This window comes from Myxocyprinus asiaticus, chromosome 10 (genome assembly GCF_019703515.2).
Source record: "Myxocyprinus asiaticus isolate MX2 ecotype Aquarium Trade chromosome 10, UBuf_Myxa_2, whole genome shotgun sequence".
Lineage (NCBI taxonomy): Eukaryota > Metazoa > Chordata > Actinopteri > Cypriniformes > Catostomidae > Myxocyprinus > Myxocyprinus asiaticus.
This window is the reverse complement of record NC_059353.1, coordinates 46,043,974-46,071,673: the sequence shown is the minus strand read 5'-3', so window position 1 is coordinate 46,071,673 and position 27,700 is coordinate 46,043,974. Positions and strand designations below refer to the sequence as shown.

Sequence of the window (27,700 nt, the reverse complement as noted above, 5' to 3'; positions counted from 1 at the left end):
TGGTAACTTTTGTGTATACTGTCTACCACCTGAACCGCACCCACATGACCTGTGCTGTGTTCTCATCCGGTGTGTGACCGGCTTGAGGCTACCATTCTGCTTAACATCTCCTTTAGGAACAACATAAGGTTGAGTAAATGATGACAGAACTTTTTGGGTGAACTATCACTTTAGGTATTAACCCTGAGGGCATAATTATGTCCAAACATATTTTGAAATGTCTTAATTTAGTTTGCGATGGCACATTGCTATTAATTAACACTAAAACATGTCTGATCGAATGTTTGAAATCCTTTCCTTTAGAAAAATCACCATTTCAAAACAAAACAGACACATTCTTGTTTCATAGAATGACCCGCTCTGTATATGTTTCTAAGGATTTTACCCCCTGTCTGTTCTGTAAATGCTTACCCACACAGAGAGAGTGAGAAAGTGAGCGAGAGGGAGCGAGAGTTTGAAGGAGCAAAAAAAGGGAGGGCAAATAAATGAGAAGGAAAAAGGGGAATGGCAGTAGCCCGGAGCCAGTCTTCCTAGATTTCCATGCCGTGCGCTTGTTGAGTTCGTAGGTGCTACGCCTGAAGCTGACCTAGTCTCTTAGACCACAGCCATATATAGTGTGAATATCTTTTATGATTGTTGTTTTTGGCTAGACTGAACAGGGAATGTAAATCAGTATTTCAAGCGTTGAGCCTTTCTCGTAAAGCCAAGGAGGTAGACGTGTACGCACGCACTCACACACTTGCTGGCTGGATTATACGGTGCTTCTGAGAGAGGTGTACAGCTTTGACTGCGATACTTAGACCAGGCGACACTGCTGTACTGTCTGCTTGGAGGAGAATGTGACGTTTGGGCTAACACACACATACACACACACATTCATACCCTGCAACACTCTCTGAGGATGGCCACTGCTGTGTTTCAGGTAAGGAGACAGACGTCTTGCTTGCTGGCGATGAGAACTTCCACAGAAATCCTGGGAATCTTAACCTTGTTTAGTTTTGGAGCTACGGTTGTGTGTGTGTGTGTGCTGCAGTGCAGAGTAGACCATTTGTTTGCTTGTTCTATGTCAAAACAGAGCATTATTGTGTAAGTCTGTGGTTCTCAACTGGTTTTGCTTCAGGTTTTACATTGAGTTTTGAGTTACGACCCGACACAGTACCAGAACTGTTTCGTAGAAATGTAAACAGAAATGTCCTTAAAGGAATAGTTCACCCAAAAATAATAATTCTGTAATTATTCACTCTCTCTTATGCTGTTTCAAACAGGTATGACTTTTTTTTTTCCCCTCTGTGGAATACAAAAGGTGTTACGCAGAATGTTAGGGACTCACAGTTACCATTCACTTACCCTTCAAGCATCAATGCATTTCAAAATTTCTACTTTTGAAAGGCAATACATTTATTAAAAAAAAAAAAAAAGAAGTGATTACAGGACCTAATATATGCACTTTTCCTTATATATTCTTATCAATTTTAAGCTAAAATATTAATGTCGATTTAACATGGACATTAACATAAATTTGCACTAAAATACCATGTCGTTTGATTGGAAGCATGGCTTTCGTCGTCAACAACACAAGATATGGAAAGTGTTTTCTCCTCCCTTGATAAGACTTATTTTTCTATCCTAACTATGCACGATTACAAGGGTTGTTGCATATTATTATTCGCATTTTGCATTGCATTTTCCCTGATGTCCGCTGATGTTCGTATTCTCAAATGTGTTTAATGGTTAGGAAAGCTCAGACAGCTGTGTATTCTGTAAGGGTGAGACTAGAGTAGTAAAATGGCTCTTGGAGATTTCTGTGGTCAGAGACAAGCGTGAGACCGCTGTGGTGATGTTGATGAGTAATGAGACATAACTGACGTTTAACCGCATTAAGACACTGGGTCTGGAATGCGACTGCAATACTGAAAGTAAATCAGTCATGCTTTTAGAGCATTTTGGTGGTGTTGCTGGAAATTGTAAAGGGATAGTTTAAGAAAAAATGAAAATTCAGTCATTATTTACTCAGCCCCATGTTCTTCCAAACATTTATGCTGTTATTTTTGATGTTGAACACAAAAGGAAGGTATTTTGAATAATGTGCATGCTCCTCTTTTCCATACAATGACAGTTTGAAAAAGTACAGAAAAGCACCAAAAAGTGTCTTAAAAGTAGTCCATATGACTAATGTGCTATATTCCAAGTATTCTGAAACCATACCATCCCCCCCCCCCCCTCCAAACAAGATCGGTTAGATCAAATAACCGCAATCAGATGATTATTTAATAACCATGACAGGCCTATTTTTATTTATTCTATTTCTCTAATGAACTCTTATAATTTAAGTATTTGAACTTGTGTAGATTTCAGATAAAAAAATTCATAATATGATACACCAGGAATAAAGACTACTTTTTTGATACTTTTGGGTCCTTTTTTAAGCTTTTAAGTGAGTCACTATCGACTGCTATTGTATTGAAAATACTAACTACGATTTTCTTTAATTTTGTTCTATTTGTGCTCCACCTAAGAAAAAAATCATACATGTTTGGAATGACAAGAGGGTCAATAAATTGACCGAATTTGCATTTTTTGGTGAACTATCATCACTTTAATTTTTTTATTTTAATTTTTATTTTTTTAAGGGAGTCTCAGGTCTGGAGTGGGCTGGTGTAGGTGTCAGTGTGGTACCACAGCGAGGTCACTCAGCTTTGATTTGGGTTTTGAGTGCTGTATCATCAGAGCCTCATTTTTTACTGTACCAAATGCACCTGACAGGATGACAAAGCTGCTGTTAAATGCTGAACAATAGCTGTCCCCCTGCGGCACAGAGAAACATGTGGCGTGTGGCTTACGCTCTCACACTTATCTAGGGCATGAATCTCACAAAACCTGTCAAAAACATGTCCGGGTCATATTTCACCCCAAAATCAAAAGAGAGAAAATTAAGTTATTTTTTTGCTCAAATAAAATTTGCAAATTTCTTTTGCATTGTCAATTTTTTTTTTTTCATGACTGTAAAGCACATTTACCCCTCCATTTCTCTTCACCGTAATGCAAAATAAATAAATAAATAAATAAATACATTCAAATGTTGTATAAATATTTTATCTAATTGTATTTAAAAAAAATATTAATATTAAGAAATATTAAAAATGTTTAAATTAAGTATTTTTACACCATTGTATTTTTTTTTTTTTTTTTACATTACCTTTAAAAATTTTGATTTAGTTATTAACAATAATAAACAATAAATGCAACAAAATCTAAATATATGCTTAAGTTTTTTATACCAAGTTTAATTTATTATTTTTTTCCTTGATTTTGAGTTGAAACATGTTTTGGGGAGTTTCACCCTAAAACCTGTTTATGACTTGCACACAAGTTTTTCTTCATGACCAGTCCTGACCTCATGGTCTTAAGGTCAGAAGGTGCAGTTTTGACCTTTGATGTAAAACACCAGTGTTGGTTATTTATGATGATGCAACTTAACAAATGTGTTTATGGCATCAAGGTAAGAAAAAGGTTAGATACACCTTCTAAACTTGGTATAATCTTTCCAAAGCTTGAAAACTTGAAAAGGTCTAGTTATTACAATTTGACTGTTTGCCAAACTCTGTTGGGTTTTCTTGCAGAGGTGATGATGTTGTGCTGTACATCTATGGGGCTAAAGTATCTGCTTAATATCATCTCTTCTATTTCACCACAACCGTGGGAAACAATGCACACTTTGTTTTTGGCACTTTTGCAGATGCAATTTTGACTAATTTGGCTTAAATTGAGCGGAAAAAGGAATTAAGCTATTTTGAACATATCAAGTGTATTTATCATTGTCTACAGATAGCGAGAGAGCGAAATAGACTCATTTCCTCAAATGTGTGTCCCTCATTACAAATGTGGTTTATTCCCCACACTCCATTCATTTGAGTTTTTACACGTGCTATTTTCTCTGTTATCAGTTCCCAGCATGTTCATTTTTGCACATGGCACCATACCCAGAATGCCGAAGAGAAAAATAACATATTACATAATATGTACCCCATCACTTTAATGTTAGGATGCTGTTTGTGAGCATCTACTTGCCACTAGTATTTGGAATCATTACGTCATGCTTACACATACAAGGAATTTGTCTTAGTGACAGGAGCTTCCAGTGTACAATACAAAAACAGCAGCAAGACATAGATAATAATAAAAAATAAAATAATAGTTATACACATACGTACATACACACACAGACACATACACAGTGCAATCCAATACAAATCTGTTATCTGTTATGTACAGTGCAAATGTATTTCATCTTTTTTTTTTTTTTTTTCAGAGGAATGAAATGGCAGAACAGGTTGGATGTGTTGGATAAATATAAAAAAAGACTAAACTGTGTATTGCACATAGTTATTGTTCAATGGGGCAATTTAACTGTTGATGAGATGGTTAGCCTGAGGGAAAAAAAACTGTTCCTGTGCCTGACGGTTCTTGTGCTCAGAGCTCTGAAGCGTTGGCCAGAAGGCAACAGTTCAAAAGGGTAGTGGGCAGGGTGAGTGGGGTCCAGAGTGATTTTTCCAGCCTTTTTCCTCACTCTGGAAGTGTATAGTTCTTGAAGGGGGAGGGCAGGGGGCAACCAATAATCCTCTCAGCAGTCCAAACTGTCCTTTGTAGTCTTCTGATGTCTGATTTCGTAGCTGAACCAAACCAGACAGTTACTGAAGTGCACTGCTGAGTAGAACTGTATCAGCAGCGCCTGTGGCAGGTTGAACTTCCTCAGCTGGCGAAGGAAGTACAACCTCTGCTGGGCCTTTTTCACAATGGAGTCAATGTGTATCTCACACTTCCTGTGAGGTCCTGTGAGATGGTAGTGCCCAGGAACCTGAATGACTCCACTGCTGCCACAGTGCTGTTTAGAATGGTAAGGTGGGTCAGTGTTGGGGTGTTCCTCCTAAAGTCCACAATCATCTCCACCGTTTTGAGCGTGTTCAGCTCAAGGTTGTTTTGACTGCACCAGACAGCCAGCTGTTCAACCTCCCTTCTGTATGCAGACTCATCGTCATCTCGGATGAAGCCGATGACAGTGGTGTCATCTGCAAACTTCAGGAGCTTGACAGAGGGGTCCTTGGTGATGCAGTCATTGGTGTAGAGGGAGAAGAGTAGTGGGGAGAGCACACATCCCTGGGGGGTACCAGTGCTGATTGTACAGGTGCTGGAAGTGAGTTTCCCCTGTCTCACAAGCTGCTGCCTGTCCGTCAGAAAACTGGTAATCCACTGACAGATAGACATGGGAACAGAGAGTTGGTGTAATTTATCCTGAAGTCCACAAAAAGGATCCTTGCATATGTCCCTGGTCTGTCCAGATGTTGCAGGATATGATGCAAACCCATGTTGACTGCATCATCCACAGACCTGTTTGCTTGATAAGCAAATTGAAGGGGATCTAGAAAGGGTCCAGTGATGTTCTTCAGGTGGGCCAACACTAGTCTCTCATATGATTTCATGACCACAGACATCAGGGCGACAGCTCTGTAGTCATTAAGTCCTGTGATTTTTGGTTTCTTTGGGTCAGGAATAATGATTGAGCATTTGAAGCAGCACGGGACTTCACTCTGCTCCAGTGATCTATTGAAAATCTGTGTGAAGATGGGGGCCAGCTGGTTAGCACAGGATCGAAAACACACTTGTGAGACGCCATCTGGGCCTGAAGCTTTCCTCGTCTTTTGTTTCTGAAAGCCGTAGCTCACATCATCTTCACAGATCTTAAGTGCAGTTTGAGTAGCAGGAGGGGGGTTGCAGGAGGTGTTGGTATTTGTGTGAAGTGAAGGTCAGTGTGGGTGTGGGGTGTGAGATTGGGCCTTTCAAGTCTGCAGTAGAACACATTCAGGTCGTCAGCCAGTTGTTGGTCCACCACAGGGTTGGGGGTAGGAGTCCTGTAATTTGTGAGTTGTTTCATGCCACTCCACACTGATGCAGGGTCATTAGCTGAAAACTTGTTTTTCAGCTTCTCAGAGTATCTTCTTTTAGCCACTCTGATTTCCTTGTTCAGTGTGTTCCTGGCCTGATTGTACAAGACTTTATCCCCACCCCTGTAAGCATCCTCTTTGGCCTGACAAAGCTGCCTGAGCTCTGCTGTAAACCACGGTTTGTTGTTGTTGAACTTTAAATAAGTCCTAGTAGGAATGCACATATCCTCACAGAAACTGATATATGATGTAACAGTATCTGTGAGCTCATCCAGGTCTGTGGCTGCAGCCTCAAAAACACTCCAATTCATGCAATCGAAGCAGGCTTGTAGTTCCCGCTCTGCTTCATTGGTCCATCTCATTTCAGTCCTTACTACTGGCTTGGTTGATTTTAATTTCTGCCTGTAGTTTGGAAGAAGATGAACTAGACAATGATCAGAGAGTCCCAGAGCTGCTCTAGGGACAGAGCGATATGCATCCTTTATTGTTGTGTAGCAATGATCCAGTATGTTCCTGTCTCTGGTGGGGCATGTAATGTGCTGTTTGTATTTGGGCAGTTCACGTGTGAGATTTGCTTTGTTAAAATCCCCAAGAATAATAATAACTGAGTCTGGGTATTGTTGTTCCGTGTCTGTGATTTGATCAGCCAGCTGTTGCAGCGACGCATTCAAACACGCGTTTGGCGCGATATACACACTCACTAAAATAAACGAGGAAAACTCCCGCGGCGAGTAGAAAGGCTTACAGTTAATAAAGAGCGCTTCCAAATTTGGACAGCACATCCTCTTTAACGTTGTTACATCTGTACGCCAACTTTCATTGATGTAAAAGCATATTCCACCACCTCTCGTTTTCCCCGTTAACTCCGTGATGTGATCCGCTCTGAGCAGCTGAAAGCCCGGCAGATGTAATGCACTGTCCGGAATGGCTTCACTCAGCCAGGTTTCTGTGAAGCACAAGGCAGCAGAGGTTGAAAAGTCCTTGTTTGTGTGGGTGAGGAGATGTAGTTCATCTGTTTTGTTAGGAAGAGAGCGGAGATTCGCAAGATGAATGCTCGGCAGCGTTGTTCGAAAGCCCCACCGATGGAGTTTGACCAGCGCACCGGCTCGTCTTCCTCGCCTGCGTCTCCTGAACAACAAAGCCGTGCCTCCAACTAAAATGTCTAGCAAAATGTCTGTATATTCAAAAACCTGGAAAATACTGTCTGGTATAAGCTGTCGAATGTTCAGCTGTTCGTCTCTGTTAAAACTTACTGGAAAAATATGACTAAACACAGGACAAACAAACAAAAACAACAAAACAATAGGAGCGCTTCTCCCCGAGGCAGTCATCTGTGGCGCCATCATGATGTCAACACTTGGACCCTGAAATCCTGCTGTGGCATATTATGTTATCTAAAATGTTTCAATAAAGTCATTTGTAGGGGGTTTATTGTAATGTCCTGTGTCTATAAATTCGGTTAGAACCTAAATATAATTTGCATTTACAAAAAGCAATACCAAAATTAATTTCTCCCCAATTTTTGGAATGCCCAGTTCCCACTACTTGCTAGGTCCTCGTGGTGGTGCTGTTACTCACCTCAATCTGGGTGGCGGAGGACAAGTCTCAGTTGCCTCCACGTCTGAGACCGCCAATCCTCGCATCTTAACACGTGGCTCACTGTGCATGACACCGCGGAGACTCGCAGCATGTGGAGGCTCATGCTACTCTCCGTGATCCATGTACAACTTACCACATGCCCCATTGAGTGCGAGAACCACTAATTGCGACTACGAGGAGGTTACCCCATGTGACTCTACCCTCCCTAGCAACTGGGCCAATTTGGTTGCTTTGGAGACCTGACTGGAGTCACTCAGCACACCCTGGAACTCGCAAATTTGAACTCGTGACTCCAGGGGTGGTAGTCAGTGGATTTTGTGTGTTTCTTGAACAAATTGTTCGAATCAGATTTGTCAACTGGTTCAACCAATTTATTGAAAAGATCACACACAATAATCGCTAATAGCCACTGCTTTGAAACATAACTGGTCTGGGAAGTTTGCATTATTCAACCTCACTGCAGGCTTCATTGCTTAGCTCTATTGCAATGAAACACCAATAAAACTATCAGCTGATTGAGCTTAAGAACCTGCGATGAAGGAGATTTGCAGTCACTCAAACAGGGCTAATTAACAGACCATTTTGTTAGTCTCCCACTAAGCTGTCTGATCTGCGATTGCTGCCAACTGTTTGATGTTGAAAGGTGTTTTTTTCCCCTCTAAGGGAAACATTGTGTTGCCTCCAATGAGAAACACAAGTTATTGGCAGGCCACGCAGAATCTGTACATGCAGAACTCTGTAGAAAGTTCTGTAGATTTCTGCAGAATTTAAATGAACACCATTCATTTTGTCAATTTGTTCATTATTTTTATTTATTTTTTCTCCCAATTTGGAATGCCCAATTCCCAGTGTGCTTTTAAGTCCTCATGGTCGTGTAGCGATTCGCCTCAATCCAGGTGGCGGAGGACGAATCCCAGTTGCCTCCACGTCTGAAATCGTCAACCCACGCATATTATCACGTGGCTTGTTGAGCGCATTGCCACGGAGACATAGCGCGTGTGGAGGCTTCACGCCATCTACCGCGGCATCCACGCTCAACTCCCCACGCGCCCTTCCGAGAACAGACCACATTATAGTGACCACGAGGAGGTTACCCCATGTGACTCTACCCTCCCTAGCAACCGGGCCAATTTGGTTGCTTAGGAGACCTGGCTGGAGTCACTCAGCACGCCCTGGGATTCGAACTAGTGAACACCAGGGGTGGTAGCCAGCGTCTTTTACCACTGAGCTGCCCAGGCCCCCGTTGTTCATTAATTATTAAGTTGATTCTTCCATTGCAGCATACATTATTTGCATTACTTGCATCCACAGCAGATAGCACGTTACGAAAATTAATTTTAAAATTAACAACAGGGCTCCAAAAATGCAGTTCAATTGTTATCTATTTTACAGATCTAATGATCAGCACAATTAAAACTGCAGTAAACTTTATAGTAAAAGTAAAAGATCGATCTTGGAATTTTAAGAAACAGAGATTGCGATAAATGTTTGTGAAACGTGTTTATTCAGAAAATCTATATTTTTACCTAGCCCTACTAAGAGTCTAGTAGTCTCAGCTCTATATAGCACATTTTAGCATGTTTAAAGTCATTTCATAGAATTTCATGCATAAAATGCAAAATAAGTCTTCAGATTCTATCTGAGCCTAATTAATCGTAATTTGAGGGCTGACAACAACTTAATAGTAAAGTAATATTTGAAAGTAATCTGTCAAATATTAACAAGAAAAGCAAACAAGCTCTTTTCTCTTCCTTTATGGTCCACATTTGACCTCCAGGTCAGTAAAAAGAGAGACTCTAGCAACATGGTTGAGCCGTGAGCCGCTCTACTCAGCATTCCTCCTGTTGGCTTCGATTGTGATTTAGGGGTTCCTCAAAGCTCCTCTGTAACTGCACTTCCAACATTTCCCTCTTACTCAAAGCTAGGGAGATGAATCCACATCAGCAGCAATCTAACACTGTCCGGTGTGAAATTCTGCGTGATAAATGTCTGTTTAAAAAAAGGACTGTTGTGGAAGTTCAAAGATCATTTGTATCTCATGGCTGGAAGATGTATTTAGGCTGCTTTCAAACTTGGTCCAAACCCAAGTTTGATTCAACCCCTTCTCCCTTCACAATGAAAAAAATTACATAAATTATTTTGTGGTGACGTAAATATAGCATAAAAGATTAAGTACTTGCTACACTGAATAAGTTAAAGCGTGAACTTGAAAATAAGTAAATTCATGTAAAAATAAATGCTTTATCTTAAAAGTAAATATAATATAGGATTGTTTGTTATCTTTAAAATGTGTCATCATGTATCAGTCTTAAATTAGAAAACCTTGTCATATGAACCTGCGATGAAGGAGATTTGCAGTTACTCAAACAGGGCTAATTAACAGACCATTTTGTTAGTCTCCCACTAAGCTGTCTGATCTGTGATTGCTGCCAACTGTTTGATGTTGAAAGGTGTTTTTTTCCCCCCCTCTGTCATTCACATAAACATTTATAACTGATATATTACTTTGAGGGAGATAAACAACACTCTTAATTATATATTAATATGCTTTTTTTTTCTTCTCCCCTTTTTCTCCCCAATTTGGAATTCCCAATTCCCAGTGCACTCTAAGTCCTCATGGTGGCGTAGTGACTCACCTCAATCTGGGTGGCGGAGGATGAATCTCAGTTGCCTCCGCAGGAGACCGTCAATCTGCGCATCTTATCACGTGGCTTGTTGAGCGCGTTACCGCGGAGACCTAGCGTGTGTGTAGGCTTCACGCCATTCACGCCTTCACACAGCTCACCATGCGCCCCACCGAGAGCGCACCACATTATAGCGACCACGAGGAGGTTACCCCATGTGACTCTACTAGCAACCAGGCCAATTGGTTGGAGTCACTCCAGGGGTGGTAGTCAGCATCTTTACTCATTGAGCTACCCAGGCCCCCAATTAATATGCTTATTAAAGTGTTTTATACACTACTCAATACACATTAATGTTTGTATTGTGCTACACATATCAATGTAAGAGGTGAAACTCATGAAATGGCTTATATCAGTCTAACTCTTCATTTTTATATTACAATCTAGAGCCTCCGTGGACAATGCAAGTGAACCTGTACTTAAAAAATAAGGAAAAAAAAATAGCCTAAGAAAACAGCGATGCACACACACTTAGAGACACACAATTTGGGAATCTCGAAACTGCAGCAATGTTATAAAATACTAAGAAGTCATGAATATTAGTCAACATGTAACAGTAACTTGTAACACTGAAGAAGAAAAAAAAAAAAAGAAACGTATACACATATCACGATCGGTACACATGAGTAATGTTCAATACATTAAAGCATCACAACCACTATAAGCTTCAACAACCCTACCAGAAAACAAGCATTATAGCAAGTAAACAACTTCGCAAAACAGTTAAATCCATTTGGAGAGTGATTTCACTTTGCTGCTGTCCTGACTCCTGAAACCTCGACTGGACTGACTGTCTAAACAGCTGTCCCATTCGCTTCCCGTTTTTCGCGACACAGCCGAACCATCATTCTGAGCTTACGGATATGACGTAAACACTCAAGGACGAATGACATATGCCTGCGATTTTGCGCCATATCTGACCCGACAGCTCATTGTCATATTATTGTAGGCTTACTGCTGTGAGTTGGGGTAAGACAAGAACATCGGTTTGAAAATGTTTTTTGTTTATTTACTCACTCAATAATGAACTTTTTTAATTGTAACCAAAAAAAAATCTTTAAAAATGCAGCTTTAATAAATATTATGTCATGAAGTTAAGTAGATTTTACTTAATTTTATACCATTAAAATGTACTTAGAAAAACGTTCACATTTTCACGTTGTATAATTTGGGTCCAAACCATGTAATGTTTGCATCATCAACGTACTGTCAACCACTATGACTAAAGCCTCATCCACACTTATACATTTTCGTTTGAAAACACATCGATTTGGCTACATTTATACCTCTCATCCACACTGGACCGGCAGTTTCCATCACTGAAAACATAGACTTTCGAAAATATTTGCATTACCGATTACTTTGGAAAAGGATGGCAATGAGTTTTAAAGTAATTGTCTCTTTGGTTATACCACCAAAACTTTACATTTCTTTAAAAAAAAAATGTGAAAGAGATGTGAAGAATGCAAGCTGCTCACCAAAGGCAATTCATTTGAAAACAAGCAGCTGTAAGAAATGTAAATTATACAACATCAATAGCAGCTCTTTTCCACTAGTTTAAACTCAGTATCCTTCCTAGATAAGCCGCATCCAATGTACATGTTCAAACAGACCAGCAAATTATTCAATAGCACATTTTGGTTTGTGCGTATGGGCTCATGGAGTCACGTGATTGTGAGCATTTGCAGCATTCGTAAACAGAAATTACAGCTGTGGAGGTAAATGATAGGACTCATAACTTGCCCGTATTTTTTCCAAGTGCTGTTAAGCTTTGTTTACATTCTTGTGCCTTGTCTTCTCTTGCAACACGCTTTCTGAGATCTTTAATCTACCTCAAATTTATACCTTGACAGAATAGAATGTTTTTTGGATGGATCGAGATTTTTCTTTCTTGAAAACTGGCAGATATGAGAAGATATGCACTCCACAGAATAGCAGACCCTTCTTGTGTTCTTCAGATATCAGGTGAGAACAAACAGTTATTACCACATAACATACTGTTTACATTGTTTGTGACAGCCCTCCGTGTGAGTTAACGCAGATGTTTGAGTTAGGTCCAGGTCCTTACTGGAATCTGTAAATATACAACTTCGCTGAAAGCTCTGCAGATTTCTTTGAATTAGTTCATCTGTTGTTTGGAAAGGTAAACTTATTCCCCTCTCTTTGCTTATTTGTCTATTAACTATTTTAGCTAATTTTTTATGCTTTCAGCTACCAACTCAGTTACCCAAGCTCAGTTTAAAGCGTTGTTTACACTAATAGCGATTAAATAGTTGGAGATCACCAAGTCTTGGTGTTTCTACTCGACTGCAATATCCAACTGTATCACTGTCTGCACTCCTATTGGTTGTCGCCACATAATGTTGCTGCTCATTTGCATAACATTTAATTCTGCTCAACTTTGTTGCATCGGCAACAGTCTCTGTAGTTCATGTCATGTAGTGCAATGCACCGATTTTTCCACTGATGTCACTTCTGAAAAAAGTCTGTAAATTGCGTCTTGGTTTGATTACATCCATGTTCTCACACTTTCAGTTACACCTAGTTATTTCTCTATTACGCTTTATGATCTTCAGACAGATAGACTTTCCCATAAACTCTGTTGACTACTGTGTTAAATGAGTGACTGTTATTGAATGGCACCAGCAAATATGTTCAAGATGGTCCCATTTTCCGGGGTCGTTAAATTAGATTGCCAGTTAACAAAAATCTGACAAGATAGACAAAATGTAACCAAGATGGGTCTGTTTTGATTGAGGCACGGCTTTTCACAAGGTCACAGCAAATTAGCAGCAATCTTTAAGAGGTTTTATGGCATTAGCAAATTGAAGTCTGTCCCCGCTAAATGGTTGGAGGTGGGGAAGTTTAGGAGGAGATGCTGACAGAAGCAGAAACATGTGGCATGGACATTCCTGTGTAGAAGTCGAGACTCCAGCACTGTCGGGAGGGGTTTGATTTAAGACCCCTGCAGTATCTTCACATCCTGCAGCAGTTTAAACAGATGAATGCCTTCGCTCTGCGGAAACAAAGCACAGTTGCTCGCGTGGATTGTTTATCACTGCAGTGTGGCGGGTGGCATGTTCAGCACACTGCGGCTGATGGAGTATCATGAGGATGGGATAACATTAGATGGAAAAAACTTGACAAATGTGAATCAGGAAGAAAGGTAACTGCACTTTGGGTACAAATGAGTCAAATATGTTTGTGACGGTTCAGTTTTGGGATTTATTTATGCAGTATTTGCAGTGTTTTAAATAGTCAACTGCTATGGGTTTATATATATATATATATATATATATATATATATATATATATATATATATATATATATATACATTGACTCCATTGTGAAAAAGGCCCAGCAGAGGTTGTACTTCTTTCGCCAGTTGAGGAAGTTCAACCTGCCACAGGCGCTGCTGATACAGTTCTACTCAGCGGTCATTGAGTCTGTCCTGTGTACATCTATAACTGTCTGATTTGGTTCAGCTACGAAATCAGACATCAGAAGACTACAAAGGACAATTTGGACTGCTGAGAGGATTATAGGTTGCCCCCTGCCCCCCCTTCAAGAACTATACACTTCCAGAGTGAGGGAAAAGGCTGGAAAAATCACTCTGGACCCCACTCACCCTGCCCACTACCTTTTTGAACTGGTGCCTTCTGGCCGACGCTTCAGAGCTCTGAGCACCAGAACCATCAGGCACAGGAACAGTTTTTTCACTCAGGCTATCCATCTCATGAACAGTTAAATTGCCCCATTGAGCAATAACTATGTGCAATACACAGTTTAGTCTTTTTTATATTTATCCAACACATCCGACCTCTTCTGCCATTACATTCCTCTGAAAAAAAAACAAAAAACCTTTGCACTGTACATAATAGATAACAGATTTGTATTAGATTGCACTACGTATGTGAATGTGTGTATGTGTGTGTCTGTACATATGTGTATAATTATTTTTTATTTTTTATTATTATCTATGTCTTGCTGCTGTTTTTGTATTGTTGTACACTGGAAGCTCCTGTCACCAAGACAAATTCCTTGTATGTGTAAGCATACTTGGCAATAAAGCTGATTCTGATTCTGATCATTTTTTGTTTATAACCTGCTGACTCTCAGCTTGATATGTCTCTTTAGCACCTGTGAAACATTTCTGTTTCTCTAACTTATTTGGTAAATTGTGAAGTAGTGTGGGGTTGCTTTGTATGTCATATTCATACAATGTGTTGTGCTTACTATGGTGTAATACTTGCCATATTGGAGATTTTGAATTCTGTTTTCTGAATGGTTGCTGGGCTTTTCCCCAAGCAAATTTTTATTTTCCCCCCTTTGTTGAAAAGTTACATGAATATAAAATTGAGCCAACTCTGTGTAGTGTAGTGGATAGCACACTGAACTCTAGAACAGACAGTTGTGGGTTCAAATTTGTGCTGGGGCAACGTGATCTTTGCTTGTTCTGTGAGATTTTTGGGTTGCGATGTTGATGCTTGGCCCTGTAATTGCTGCTTGCAGCTATATTTGTATTTATACACATAGTCACAGACGCTTTTGGAGAGTCTAATTTGTGTCGCTCTTTGTGTATCATTGTTTGAAAAGGCCATTGATAGTTGTGGAACTGACAAAAAGGGGTACAACCTCTTTTAATCAGCCAAGTGGACATGGTTATTGTCCAATGCCGATCATTTCAAGATGCCCAAATATCTGCCGATTCAGCATGGCCGATATCAGTCTATTAATGGTAATAAGGGATTATAAAACTACAGACATCAGTCTATACAGTTAATAAGGAATAGGTTACCTAAAAATTAGAATTCTGTCACAATTTATTCAGTCTCATGTCGTTCCAAACCAAAATGACTTTGCTTTTTACATGAAACACAAAAGAAGAGTTTTAATCAACATCACAGCCTGTCTTTTAAATACAATGAAAATTTGTTTTAGCGCTAACCAGCTGGAGGGTAGGCAAATTATGACAGAATTGTCATTTTTGGGTGAACTATCCCTTAAATGGTTCCTAAAAAAATATTTAAAAAAAAAATATAGTAAAAGATAAACAGTCACTGAATGACCTTTGGCTTCTCCTGTTACACAGTACATTACTAATGTTGGCTATAGATGTGTACAGTAATGGCTTCTTTGGCGTGTACACTGCTGCCCTAGTGAAGTGGCCCTTTCGATTTAAGTGGAATATGCATGTGTTACTGCTATCCATTTGGCTGTGCATTGTATTAAGCAGCCATTCATTAAGGACAATGTTCGAGGGGCTTTCAAATAAGAGGAGTTGGGTAGAGATAATCTTTCAAAACAGCTTTAAGAGACTTGGCACTCTTTAGACCTGCTAAGAAGCCCACAGGAAGTAATTTAGTGCAGAATTTGTTAAATCATCTAGTCTTTGGGCAACTTTTACACGCTGGTGCTTCTAGTGATTTTTCTGGGGCTTCTTTCTGATTTTTGGTAGTACTCACTGTATTGATGTGCATGTAAATACACTAATTGATTTAGAGTTTTGATTCAAATGCGGTTCATCCAATCCAAATTTAGAGTTTGAACAATCGGTTTTATGATAGCATTTTCTACAAACATTTGCTCTATGTAGGGTCATGAATGCATGCTCTTCTTGTTGGAGTATTGGCAACATTTTGGCTTGAGTGATGTGCTTCAATGTTATGTCTGTAATATATCTCCTAATATAGAAGAGCCAGATCACCTGGGATTTGATGGTAGCCTTTAGCCCTGTTATAAAACCCTCTGTGGGAACACGCGTGTGGTGTACCGAACTGATCTATCACACATGTGCTATTACAGTTCTGGCCAGAACTGTGGACTGGAGTAGATCAAACCTCCGCTCTTATCTGTCTCTGTCGCTCTGGTTGGGCTCAGAAATTGTTCAGACACAAGCCGCATGTTCATGAGGAAATTCCAGTGGTGGAGAACCTGTAATCATGTGACCCTCCCAGGGCTGCTGAACATGAATATTTTGATGATGTATGTGAGCATGTTCCTGTAGCTCAACTGGTAGTACATGGCATTAGCAATGTTAAAGTCATGGCTTTGATTCCCAGGGAACATAGATACTGATAAAATAATATAGGTGGAATGTACTGGAAGTCACTTTGGATAAAAGGGTCTGCCAAATGCATAGATGTGAGCGATGCTGACTAGAAGCAGATTAGGAAGTGGAGCAATGCGCGTTTTTTTGAAAGTCGGACCATTCTCTATCACTCCTGATTGCTTTGTTAGGGACCATTCAGAGCAGCGATCACATTCTTTTTAAATGTACATGGCTTCGGAAAAAATATGTCGCTCCTGAGTGAGATGCTGAAAGAATGGTGAGACACGGTGCAGCGGTCAAAAACGTCCCTCTAGTGCATGTCGACAAAAACAATTGAAAAACAGCACAAAAACTGGTCAATAACGGCCCCTCACTGGTCTACCTTGAGCATGTTAATGCCTCAAAATGCAATTGCATGTCATTAAGAATTCACAATATTTTATTACACTATTAACAGTGTGAATATATTATTAGCGGTCAGAATAAAGAAAGATTGACAAATTAATGAGTGGGTGTACGCTAATGTATGACATTTAGAGAACATTAAATGTTCCTTTCAGATCTAATCTAATCACATAATCTATATAATATCTAATCACGTATGTAAAAATGTAAAGGTGGATATTACATATTTTGCCTCTTCCAGATGCATCATCTATTAAAAATTTTAAATAATCATAGCATCTTTACAGTCGCCTTTGCAACTGGATGCAATTGCTCATGCACGTTTTCATTGAATGCATCTGTTCCCAGGCAGGGCTGGATCTTTTAGGTTATGGGAATCTTACCCACAACCTAGAAGAATATTACAAGAACTTTACAGTGTTGCAGTAACTGGCCGCACATTTTTCAATGTAGCAAACTCGGAGCAGGTTTAATCTCACCAGTGAGCAGGCAGCTAGCAAGGAATGGGAAATGGAAAACGGATTTGGAACGGCATGATTACAGAATGTGTGATTACAAAGTGTGAAAGGGGAAACTGTGAACAATTCGCTCACATACTGGTCGAACACGGTGCTGATGGGAAATAGAGGTGGGGTCTTTCATGAGAAAGACCTCTGCCCTCGCCGCCCCATCCCAGTCTACATGAGTTTGTGGAGGTCTTATCGTGGCACGGTCTCCCTGCGGAATGTTTATAGAAAGCAGGCCCGTTTTAGGGGTTGCTGGCACAGAGCTGTTTTGCGCTTGTTTGCCTTTGCATTTGATTTATGGGCCGGGCAGTGAAATAAAGGCAGGAAACCCTGCACCCCCATCATCCTGCTGATTTGAAACATCACACAGCTCTAAACTGAAGGCTAGAACTCAAGCTTTAACCAAAAACAGTTAATTTAGTTTTTCATAATTTAGTTTTTCATGACCATTTTCCACTGAGCTTTACATTTAAACGAGCTGTTGTTTGCAGCTGTTCCTTTAAGACTTTTGCAGTCAAGTCCAATGTAGTTTCTAACTGCCCCATCCTTCAATAACAGCCGGCTTTACATTGCGTCAGGTTCAATACAAGTTAAGCTCAATCGACAGTATCTGTGGCATAATATTGATTACCACAAAAATACATTTTGACTTGCCCCTCCTTTTGCACAGCAGTCATCTGGGTTGTAGTGAGTAGAGCCCGACCAATATGGGATTTTTGAGGCTGATACTGATTTTAGAGGGGGAAAATTCACTGATTACCAATATGGTGGCCGATATAGTTAATTTTTGCACTGGAATGAAAACAGACCTTTTCTATGTGGATTGTGCACCAATTTTGCACCGATTTGACTATGCAAAGGTACTCAGAAGGCTGCTTTATTAAACAATATTTTTATCAAAGTATATTTGACATTATTTTTATACATTGTCAACCAATTCTAGAAATGAACACTGAGAAAATAAAGAATAAGGGGTCGAGGAAGCCGCTTGCACCACCTTTAGTGAGCCGCTGGCGCCCCCCTTTACATAGAGCCCCTATGCATTGCATACCTTGCATTTATGGTTTTTGTTCCTCTGCAATCCACCATCACACCATTGTCTGCTGAGCTGCAAAAAGATGCTCTGATGTTTACCTTTCAATCTGCTACATTACTGAGTGCACTGACAAACTATAGCTGGCTAACATAACAAACAGATTTGATAAACATGAGTGACATGGTTATCAGGGACAGGGTTAACATTATATTAATTATATTGAAAAGTGAAAATGATGGGGTCATTGTTTAACTTTCCAGTATGTATTTCACAAACTATTTAACAACTTACCATGAAGACACCACTTAACTCCGCACTGTCTGCAGAACCACCGTCACCAGAACCACCGTCAGCTCAGCTCTGTAAACAGTGGAGACGGAGCGCGCTCTGCTGGACAAATTACGCTATGACACCAATTCTAAAGCATTGTTTTCTGCATTATATGTTCTGGAAAAAAAAAATAAAAATTCATATCTGCGCATATCGGAAAACATATACGCCAATACCGATATATATGTGAAAGGCTAATATCAGCCGATAAATTGGTCGGTAAATAGTGAGTCACTTACAATGGAAGAGAATGGGGGCCAATCTGTAAATGTTAAAATGCACAGTATTTCAAAAGTATAGCCACAAGACATAAACAATATGCACGTTAACATGATTTTAGTGTGTAATAATCGCTTACTAACCTATTCTGTGTAAAGTTATAGCCAATTTTACAACTTCATTGCCATTACGATATAATGTCAACAAACCCTAAAATGACTGTAAAGTTTTGGATTTAAACAACGTTACAGCTCACATAATACACAAGTTTTAACAGAAGAATGAATGTAATGTAAGTGCTTTTATAAAATTATAAGCTTCACATTTCTGCCTTTAAATCCTCCAAAAAGCGCCCCCATTCACTTGGGGTGCCTCATTGTAACCTTGATTTTTCCTTTTTCTTTTTTTTAAGAAAAGGAGGGACGAGTCGATATAATTTTTTGTGGTAATCAACATTATGCCACAAATGCTGTTGATTGAGCTTAACTTGTATTGAACCCGAAATATTTCTTTAACAAAACATTTTGTGTTGAAATGTGCCGCTGAAACAGTTAAGAACAGATTGAAATGATCAGGGATATTGTTAGTCTCTCGTTACTAACACTGGGATTCTTCAGAGGGATCTGCAGGTGCTACACACAGCCAGAAACAATTCAAGGGTTTAGTGAATGTTTTATACTTTTCTCAAGTTATTCTGGTGATTAGTATCTTTCGTACTTTCTCTTTATTACTGACTATAGAATAAAAGTCATTGATGTCTAAATGTAACTGGTTATATGTAAATGTTTAGGGTTTCTGACATCAGAAATCAAAGAATTTCAGAACAAAATGTTGCTGCAGCTTTTCAATAAATCATCAAAAAAAAAAAAAAAAAAAAAAAAAGGATTGGGGAGTCAGTTTCATAGAAAATTAAGCCCTTTAATCTCAAAACATAGAGAAACCATTATATTCCTCACAATATACCACTTTAAGGGTTACCATTTTATTTCTCGTGGAATATCCCGTTTCACTTTGTAAATACGTCATTTTTCGCAGAGTTGCGAAAGCCGTTAAATGTTGTCTTTAAAACTACTATTGCATTTGTTCTTAACTAGATGCAGATTTAATGGATTAATCCAAAGTAAAATGGTGTAAAAGCTTTGCCTGCTGAATAATCTTAAATCAGATCATCCCTTAAGTACTACCTTAATTGTAGCTTTTGGATTAGTGTGCTGATCTGTGCACGTAAGAGAGAAATATATCACTCATAATTGTTGCGTTGAGGCAGGACAGATGATAACTCATCTGGATCGCATCCTAAAGTGGAATGGATTATGACTCCACCTCACCTGCTTGTAAAGGAGATTTTCTCTTTTCTGGCCAATAACTCATCAAATCTTATGTGTTAAATAAGATTTTGGCTTGTTTCAACCTGCCTTTTGGTTTAACTGAAACAAATAACGAACTGTTTGCCTGGAAGATCAACAATTTCAAATCATGCTGTAGATTGCATTCAGATTCATTTTTATTTGCAGTAAAGAGTGGCCATTATTTGGAACAATTTTCCTGTGTTCTAACTGATCCTCACTGTTTTAAAGGGGATTGAGTTTAATCAATTACCCCTTAGTTTCTCGTAAGTCTCTCATGATTGGAGATTAACCTTTTGATTTGCCTCACTGGTCCTCATGTTTTGGTGAAAATGGCTGAGCAATTTTTCCATTGCTCTATATCATGGTGAAACTAGTGAATTGTAAACAGACATTATGGCTTAATATTAGTTACCTTGGGGGCTGGGCTGTTGCTTTTCTGAAATTATAAGCAAACAGTTTATGTGTGTAATCTTTAAAGTTAACATGCTTAAAAATAAAAATTCTCTCATCATTTACTCACTTTCATGCCATCCCAGATATGTATGACTTTCTTTCTTCTGCTGAATACAAACAAAGATTTTTAGAAGAATATTTCAGCTCTGTTGTTCCATACAATGCAAGTGAATGGTGGCTAGAACTTTGATGCTCAAAAAAGCACATAAAACAGCATAAAATGTAATCTGTAAGACTCCAGTTGTTAAATCCATATCTTCAGAAATGATATGATAGGTGTGGGTGAGAAACAGATCAATGTTTAAGTAATTTTGCATTATAAATCTCCACTTTCACTTTCACATTCTGAAAGCGAAAGTGGAGATTTATTGTAAAAAATGGATTGATGTATTGATCTGTTTCTCACCCAAAGTGATTACTTTTGAAGACATTACATTAAACCACTGGAGTCTTATGGATTACTTGTATGCTGCCTGTATATGCCTTTTGGACCTTCAAAGTTCTGGCCACCATTCACTAGTATTGTATGGTCGAACAGAGCTGAAATATTCTTTTAAAAATCTTTGTTTGTGTTCAGCAGAAGAAAAAACGTTGACACATTTGGGATGGCATGAAAGTGAGTAAATGATGAGAGAATTTAAATTTTTGGGTGAACAATCCCTTTAATGAATGTTACTAGTCTTAGTTTGCATAATTCATTGTTGCACGCTTTTGTTTCTCCAAATAAAAAATAAAAAATTTGTATTCATAATATACATATATGTTTCTTCTTCACTCTTCATCAAACTTTGCGCGTTTCGCACTCTCGATTACTTTGGACTGCAGACGTTCTGAGCCAATGAGAAAATCTCAAAGGAGTGCTGATGATACCCACCTGCTTTGATTGGTGTGCCAGTAATGCTCTTGCTTGAATGAAAAATATCCCAAAGCAAGCTCTTAAATGAAATGGGGGGCAGAGAGCTATTGTTTAAATGAAATTGATTCAAAGCAAGTGCTGAAATGAAATACATGGGAGATACTTTATTTACCAATTTAATATGCATTTAATTAATTCACTATGTATATGATTTTTAAATATTTATATAATAATTTAATGATGCATTGAATTAATTCATTATTTTTAAAGATTTTAAAGATTTATTTACATATTTATTTATTCATTTAATGATACATTTAAATAATTCTCTGTGTATTTAATAATTTATTTAAACATTTCAATATGTATTTAATAATTTAGTTTTGAGTAATTTGGCCCTCCATACTTTGTGCAGTCTTTAAAATGATTTTAAATATACCGATCAGCCACAACATTAAAACCACCTGCCTAATATTCTGTAGGTCCCCCTCGTGCCTCCAAAACAGCGCCAGCCCGCATCTCAGAATAGCATTCTGAGATTATGTTCTTCTCACCACAATTGTACAGAGTGGTTATCTGAGTTACCGTAGACTTTGTCAGTTCAAACCAGTCTGGCCATTCTCTGTTTGCGAACTGTTATCAGTATTATCAAAAAGTACTTGGCTGAAGTAACACATCCCTCTTTTTCAAACACCTGGCTCCATTTTAGTATGTAACAACCGCTCTTCACAATCCAACCAATTGCTGATGGATAAAATCAAGCTCTTCCCTGCAATTATTTCTTGTTGATTATTTCCTATTTCAAAATGTCAGTGTAATTTAAAACTTGGATTTTCAGGCTTGGAAAAGTCAATAAAGTCCTAAAAAGTCATGGTAATTTCTCCAGTGTCAATAGAGTTTGTAGTTATGCTCAACTCAAAAAAAAAAATAAATACAAAAAATTGAAATTGCTCTTTGTGAGAGCATTCTCTATAAAAGTATTTTTAAAAATCCTCCAGTGTTAATGAATGATTCGAAAAGTCATGGTAATGTGTTCGTCAAAGGGTGTGGGATCCCTTTTCTTAAATTTACTGAAATTAAAGGAATATTCCAGGTTCAATACAACAGCTCAGTCGACAGCATGTGTGGCATAATATCGATAATAAATAATAAAAAAAAATCTTTTTGACTTGCCTCTCCTTTTCTTTAAAAAAAGCAAAAATCAGGGTTACAGTGAGGCACTTACAATGGAAGTGAATGGGGCTAATCCGTAAATGTTGAAATACTCACTGTTTCAAAAGTATAGCCACAATACATAAACAATATGCATGTTAACATGATTTAAGTGTGATAAAATCGCTTACTAACCATTTTTGTGTAAAGTGAAACAAATTCAATTTTGTTGCCATGATGATGTCAACAAACCCTAAAATGACTGTACACATTTTGTTTTAAACAACATTACAGCTCAAATAATACATGCGTTTTAACAGATTAATTTATGTAAGTGCTTTTATAAAATTATAAGCTTTACATTTGTTTATTTAAACCTTCCAAAAATTAGCCATATTTACTTCCTTTGTATGTGCCTCACTGTAACCTCGATTTTTTTATTTATTTTTATTTTATTTATATATATATATATATATAAAGAAACGGAGTCAAAGTAATTTTTGGTGGTAATCAACATTATGTCACACATGCTGTTGACTGAGCTTAACTTGTATTGATCCCGGAATATTCCTTTAATTGACTTTATTTGGTCTTTAAACGCATCATACATCTCAGGTCTTCTTGGACAAGCAAGCATGTACTGTAAACATTCATGTGATAGAGTAGGAGAACATGATTGTAGAAAAAGAAAGAGTGCAAGGGGGGAAAATACAGATAGCAGAATGTAAACATGTCACTCAAGCAGCAAACCCTAGTTGAGTTTTAAAGCGAGCACCTGGACAGATGCCTTTGTTTACAACCAAAAATCTCTCTCTCTCTCCTTCTGTCTCTACCTCCCTCGTCCCCCATGGTTCTTTGGTGCCAAATGCAAATATTCCATCTTCTTGGATACACATGACAGAGCTTGTAGAAAATACTGTGTGTTTAACCATATGTTTTGAGTTCAGTGTGGGATCCATTCTTGTTCTCACAACAAATAACTCTATTTCCCAAACTTTATTTTAGTGAATAGTTAAAGGTTAGTTCAAGATTTTCTCACCTTCCTGTTGTTCCGACCCTGTATTATTTTCTTTCTTCAGTTCTCCTCCCAGTACATGTGATACGGGCTGCTGTCTGGAAGCAACAGATCTCAGTTTAATCTTGTTAACACAAGCATGCGAGGAATGTGAAAATGCAATTACTGCTCATTATATAATATTCATTTGTACCTTCTAATGTTATCAGCACACATTCAGTCTCTTTGCTTCACTATCTTTGTTCCTCTCTTTTTTCCACACAAAGAGTACACTTGGCTTTGTGTTACCAACATGCCAGCCAAGAAGTTTGGAAAGTTTTTTTTTTTTTTTTTTTTTTGTGTAGCTCCCCCCTCTCCACCCCAGAAGCACCCTGATCTGGCACAGCTGATTAGTCATCGCAAAGACAAACAAGAAAAAGCTTGAAATTGAACGTACAAGACAGAAAAAAAATTAACAAAAAAAAAAAAAACAGCTGTACATCTGGTTGTCAGATAAAACTGTTGATATGTTTTTCTTTTATTTAATTTCAATTTTAGACATGTAATATTGATTGTCTTATCTGTCCAAGTCATTGTGGTTCAAAAAAAATATTACATTTAGGTGTGATTATTAAGAGCGCAGCCTTACATTTGCCGTTTAAATGCCTGTAATTGTAAAGATAAAAGAATGTAAAAATGCTATTTTATGTAGTTCAGTTACTGTTTATTGCATTATTTTAGTGTCACATGTGTTACCCTAAAGGCATTTTGTGTTTGGGTGTGTGACACTGTGCACTATGTATATAAATTATTGCTCCTGAAAGGGCCACTCTTGATGAATTTTAAGTCATTGTGTGGCCTTTTGTAGTTACTAAGGTGATTAACAATACATTTTAAAGTGAGAAGCAGAATTTTATAGTTCCAGAAGGTTAGTATATTAAAGGTGCAATCAGTAATTTTTTCCTCATTAAAAACGTTTAACTCAAAGACATGAATTGTAATTTTGCAATACATGTAGGAGATCATGGCCACTCACAATAAAATGAAGACTTCAGTCATATCAATAACCTTATAAAAGCTGTTTTATTCTGCATGGAGAGGATCCGCACATAGGGGCTGCCATGTTTGAATCACAAGACCAGCCGAATACTACTCACTCAATCTCAGTAACCGTCCTGTTATTTGACACTTTCACTCATTGAAAAAAGTAATCATGGCTGACTGTGAATACTACATTTCTACAATGGCATCTGAAACTGAAAATTATTCATTTTAAATGATGCTGCATCCAAGCCACTAGGTGTCAGTGTAAGTCCAAGATGACACAAAGACAAAAAGTTACTGGGTGCACTTTAAGTTTATATCATTTAAAAATATAAATAGTAGTGAACCGTAAATATGTACAGACATCAAGCCTGAAACATGGTCACCTTATTTTTATTTTTTTATTTTTTTACAGTAAATTTCTGGCAACCACATCTGCCGGTATTTTACCGTAAATGTAGCAGAATTATATACACAGTTGTGCTCAAAAGTTTGCATACCCTGGCAGAAATTGTCAAATTTTGGCATTGATTTTAAAAATATGACTGATCATGCAAAAAACTGTCTTTTATTTAAGGATAGTGATCATAAGAAGCCATTTATCATCACATAGTTGTTTGGCTCCTTTTTAAATCATAATGATAACAGAAATCACCCAAATGGCCCTGATCAAAAGTTTACATACCCTTGAATGTTTGACCTTGTTACAAACAACAAGGTGACACACACAGATTTAAATGGCAAATAAAAGTTAATTTCCCACACCTGTGGCTTTTTAAATTGCAGTTAGTGTCTGTGTATAAATAGTCAATGAGTTTGTTAGCTCTCATGTGGATACACTGAGCAGGCTAGATACTGAGCCATGGGGAGCAGAAAAGAACTGTCAAAAGACCTGCGTAACAAGGTAATGGAACTTTATAAAGATGGAAAAGGATATAAAAAGATATCCAAAGCCTTGAAAATGCCAGTCAGTACTGTTCAATCACTTATTAAGAAGTGGAAAATTTGGGGATCTCTTGATACCAAGCCAAGGTCAGGTAGACCAAGAAAGATTTCAGCCACAACTGCCAGAAGAATTGTTCGGGATACAAAGAAAAACCCACAGGTAACCTCAGGAGAAATACAGGCTGCTCTGGAAAAAGATGGTGTGGTTGTTTCAAGGAGCACAATACGACGATACTTGAACAAAAACGCTTTTGCCAGAAAGAAGCCTTTACTGCGCCAATGCCACAAAAAAGCCCGGTTACAATATGCCAGACAACACCTTGACACGCCTCATAGCTTCTGGAACAATTTAGAGTGACGAGACCAAAATAGAGCTTTATGGTCACAACCATAAGTGCTATGTTTGGAGAGGGGTCAACAAGGCCTATAGTGAAAAGAATACCATCCCCAATGTGAAGCATGTTGGTGGCTCACTGATGTTTTGGGGGTGTGTGAGCTCTAAAGGCATGTGGAATCTTGTGAAAATTGATGGCAAGATGAATGCAGCATGTTATCAGAAAATACTGGCAGACAATTTGCATTCTTCTGCACGAAAGCTGCGCATGGGACGCTCTTGGACTTTCCAGCACAACAATGACCCTAAGCACAAGGCCAAGTTGACCCTCCAGTGGTTACAGCAGAAAAAGGTGAAGGTTCTGGAGTGGCCATCACAGTCTCCTGACCCTAATATCATTGAGCCACTCTGGGGAGATCTCAAACATGCGGTTCATGCAAGACGACCAAAGACTTTGAATGACCTGGAGGCATTTTGCCAAGACAAATGGGCAACTATAACACATACAAGAATTTGGGGCCTCATAGACAACTATTACAAAAGACTGCATGCTGCAATTGATGCTAAAGGGGGCAATACACAGTATTAAGAACTAAGGGTATGCAGACTTTTGAACAGGGGTCATTTCATTTTTTCTTTGTTGCCATGTTTTGTTTTATGGTTGTGCCATTCTGTTATAACCTACAATTGAATATGAATCCCATAACAAATAAAAGAAATGTGTTTTGCCTGCTCACTAATTTTTTCTTTAAAAAAGGTACATATATTACCAATTCTCCAAGGGTATGCAAAGTTTTGAGCACAACTGTATATATATATATATATATATATATATATATACTTTGTTTTTTTTAATACAGTGCAGCAGATCTTTGGCTCTGGTCTGGTGAAAACATGGCGTGGAGCATGAGACCAGGGCGGAGCCCTGAGAGGCTTGAGGGTCAGAGCCATGGAAGGCAGAGCCGTGAGAGACTCGAGGGGTGAAACCATGGAGAACTGGATACCCGGAGAGTAGCCGAAGACTTGAAGGGCCAGGTTGGAGCCGGAGGCAGGGAGGACCAAGGTGGCGCCGGATATTCGGAGGAGCAAGGTGGAGCTGGGGGATCGGAAGACTGAGGCGGAGCCGGTGGGGCTGAGGACCAAGGCGGAGCTGTAGGGAAGGAGGTCCCCGGTGGAGCTGAAGGATCAGAGAGACGAGGCATAGCCAGAGGATTGGAGAGCCAAGGCGGAGCCAGGTGTCCGACAGACCAAGGAGGAGCTGGAGGGAAGAGGGACCCCGGTAAAGCCGACAGGCTGAAGGACCGCGGTGGAGCCGAGGGAACGTAGAGCCAAGGTGATGTCGAGGGATTGATAGGCCAAGGCGGAGGGTCTTGGTGGAGGTTCAAAAGTTCTCCGTGTCTGGGATATCTCAGAGGGCGATGATCGAGCCAGTGGCTTAGGGGGAACCGGCTGATCAGGAGAACTCAGTGTGGACACAAGGGCGGGAACCAATTCCAACTCAAATAGCCTAGTGAGAGATGGCTCTGGAATGGACGAGGTTTGCAACGCTGGCTCTGGGATGGATGAGGCTTGCAACGCTGGTTCCTTGGCCGTGGCAGACGTGGGCGTTGGCTCGTTGACCATGGCAGGCTTGGGTGTTGGCTCGTTGACCAGAGGTGAGCCTGAGACATTGCATGGAGCAGGCTCAGGTGCGGCTGTGAAATGGCATGGAGCAGGCTCAGGCGTGGTTGTGACATGGCATGGAGCAGGCTCAGGCGTGGCTGTGACATGGCATGGAGCAGACTGAGGCGTGGCTGTGACAT

The 27,700-nt window shown here is 39.0% G+C and overlaps 1 protein-coding gene across 6 annotated transcripts in view; it reads left to right on the top strand.

Moving 5' to 3' along the window:
* Positions 1 to 27,700, top strand: part of LOC127447620 (tensin-1-like) — a 363,293-nt gene that overhangs the window by 197,291 nt on the left and 138,302 nt on the right. The window contains exon 1 of one of the 6 annotated variants that reach the window (XM_051709557.1): positions 539 to 922. The exons of the other annotated variants lie outside the window; for them this stretch is intronic. Within the exon in view, the coding sequence (XP_051565517.1) occupies positions 902 to 922 (21 nt within the window). The 5' untranslated portion in view covers positions 539 to 901. Of the gene's footprint in view, positions 1 to 538; positions 923 to 27,700 lie in introns of those variants that run through there. 6 annotated transcript variants of the gene reach the window in all.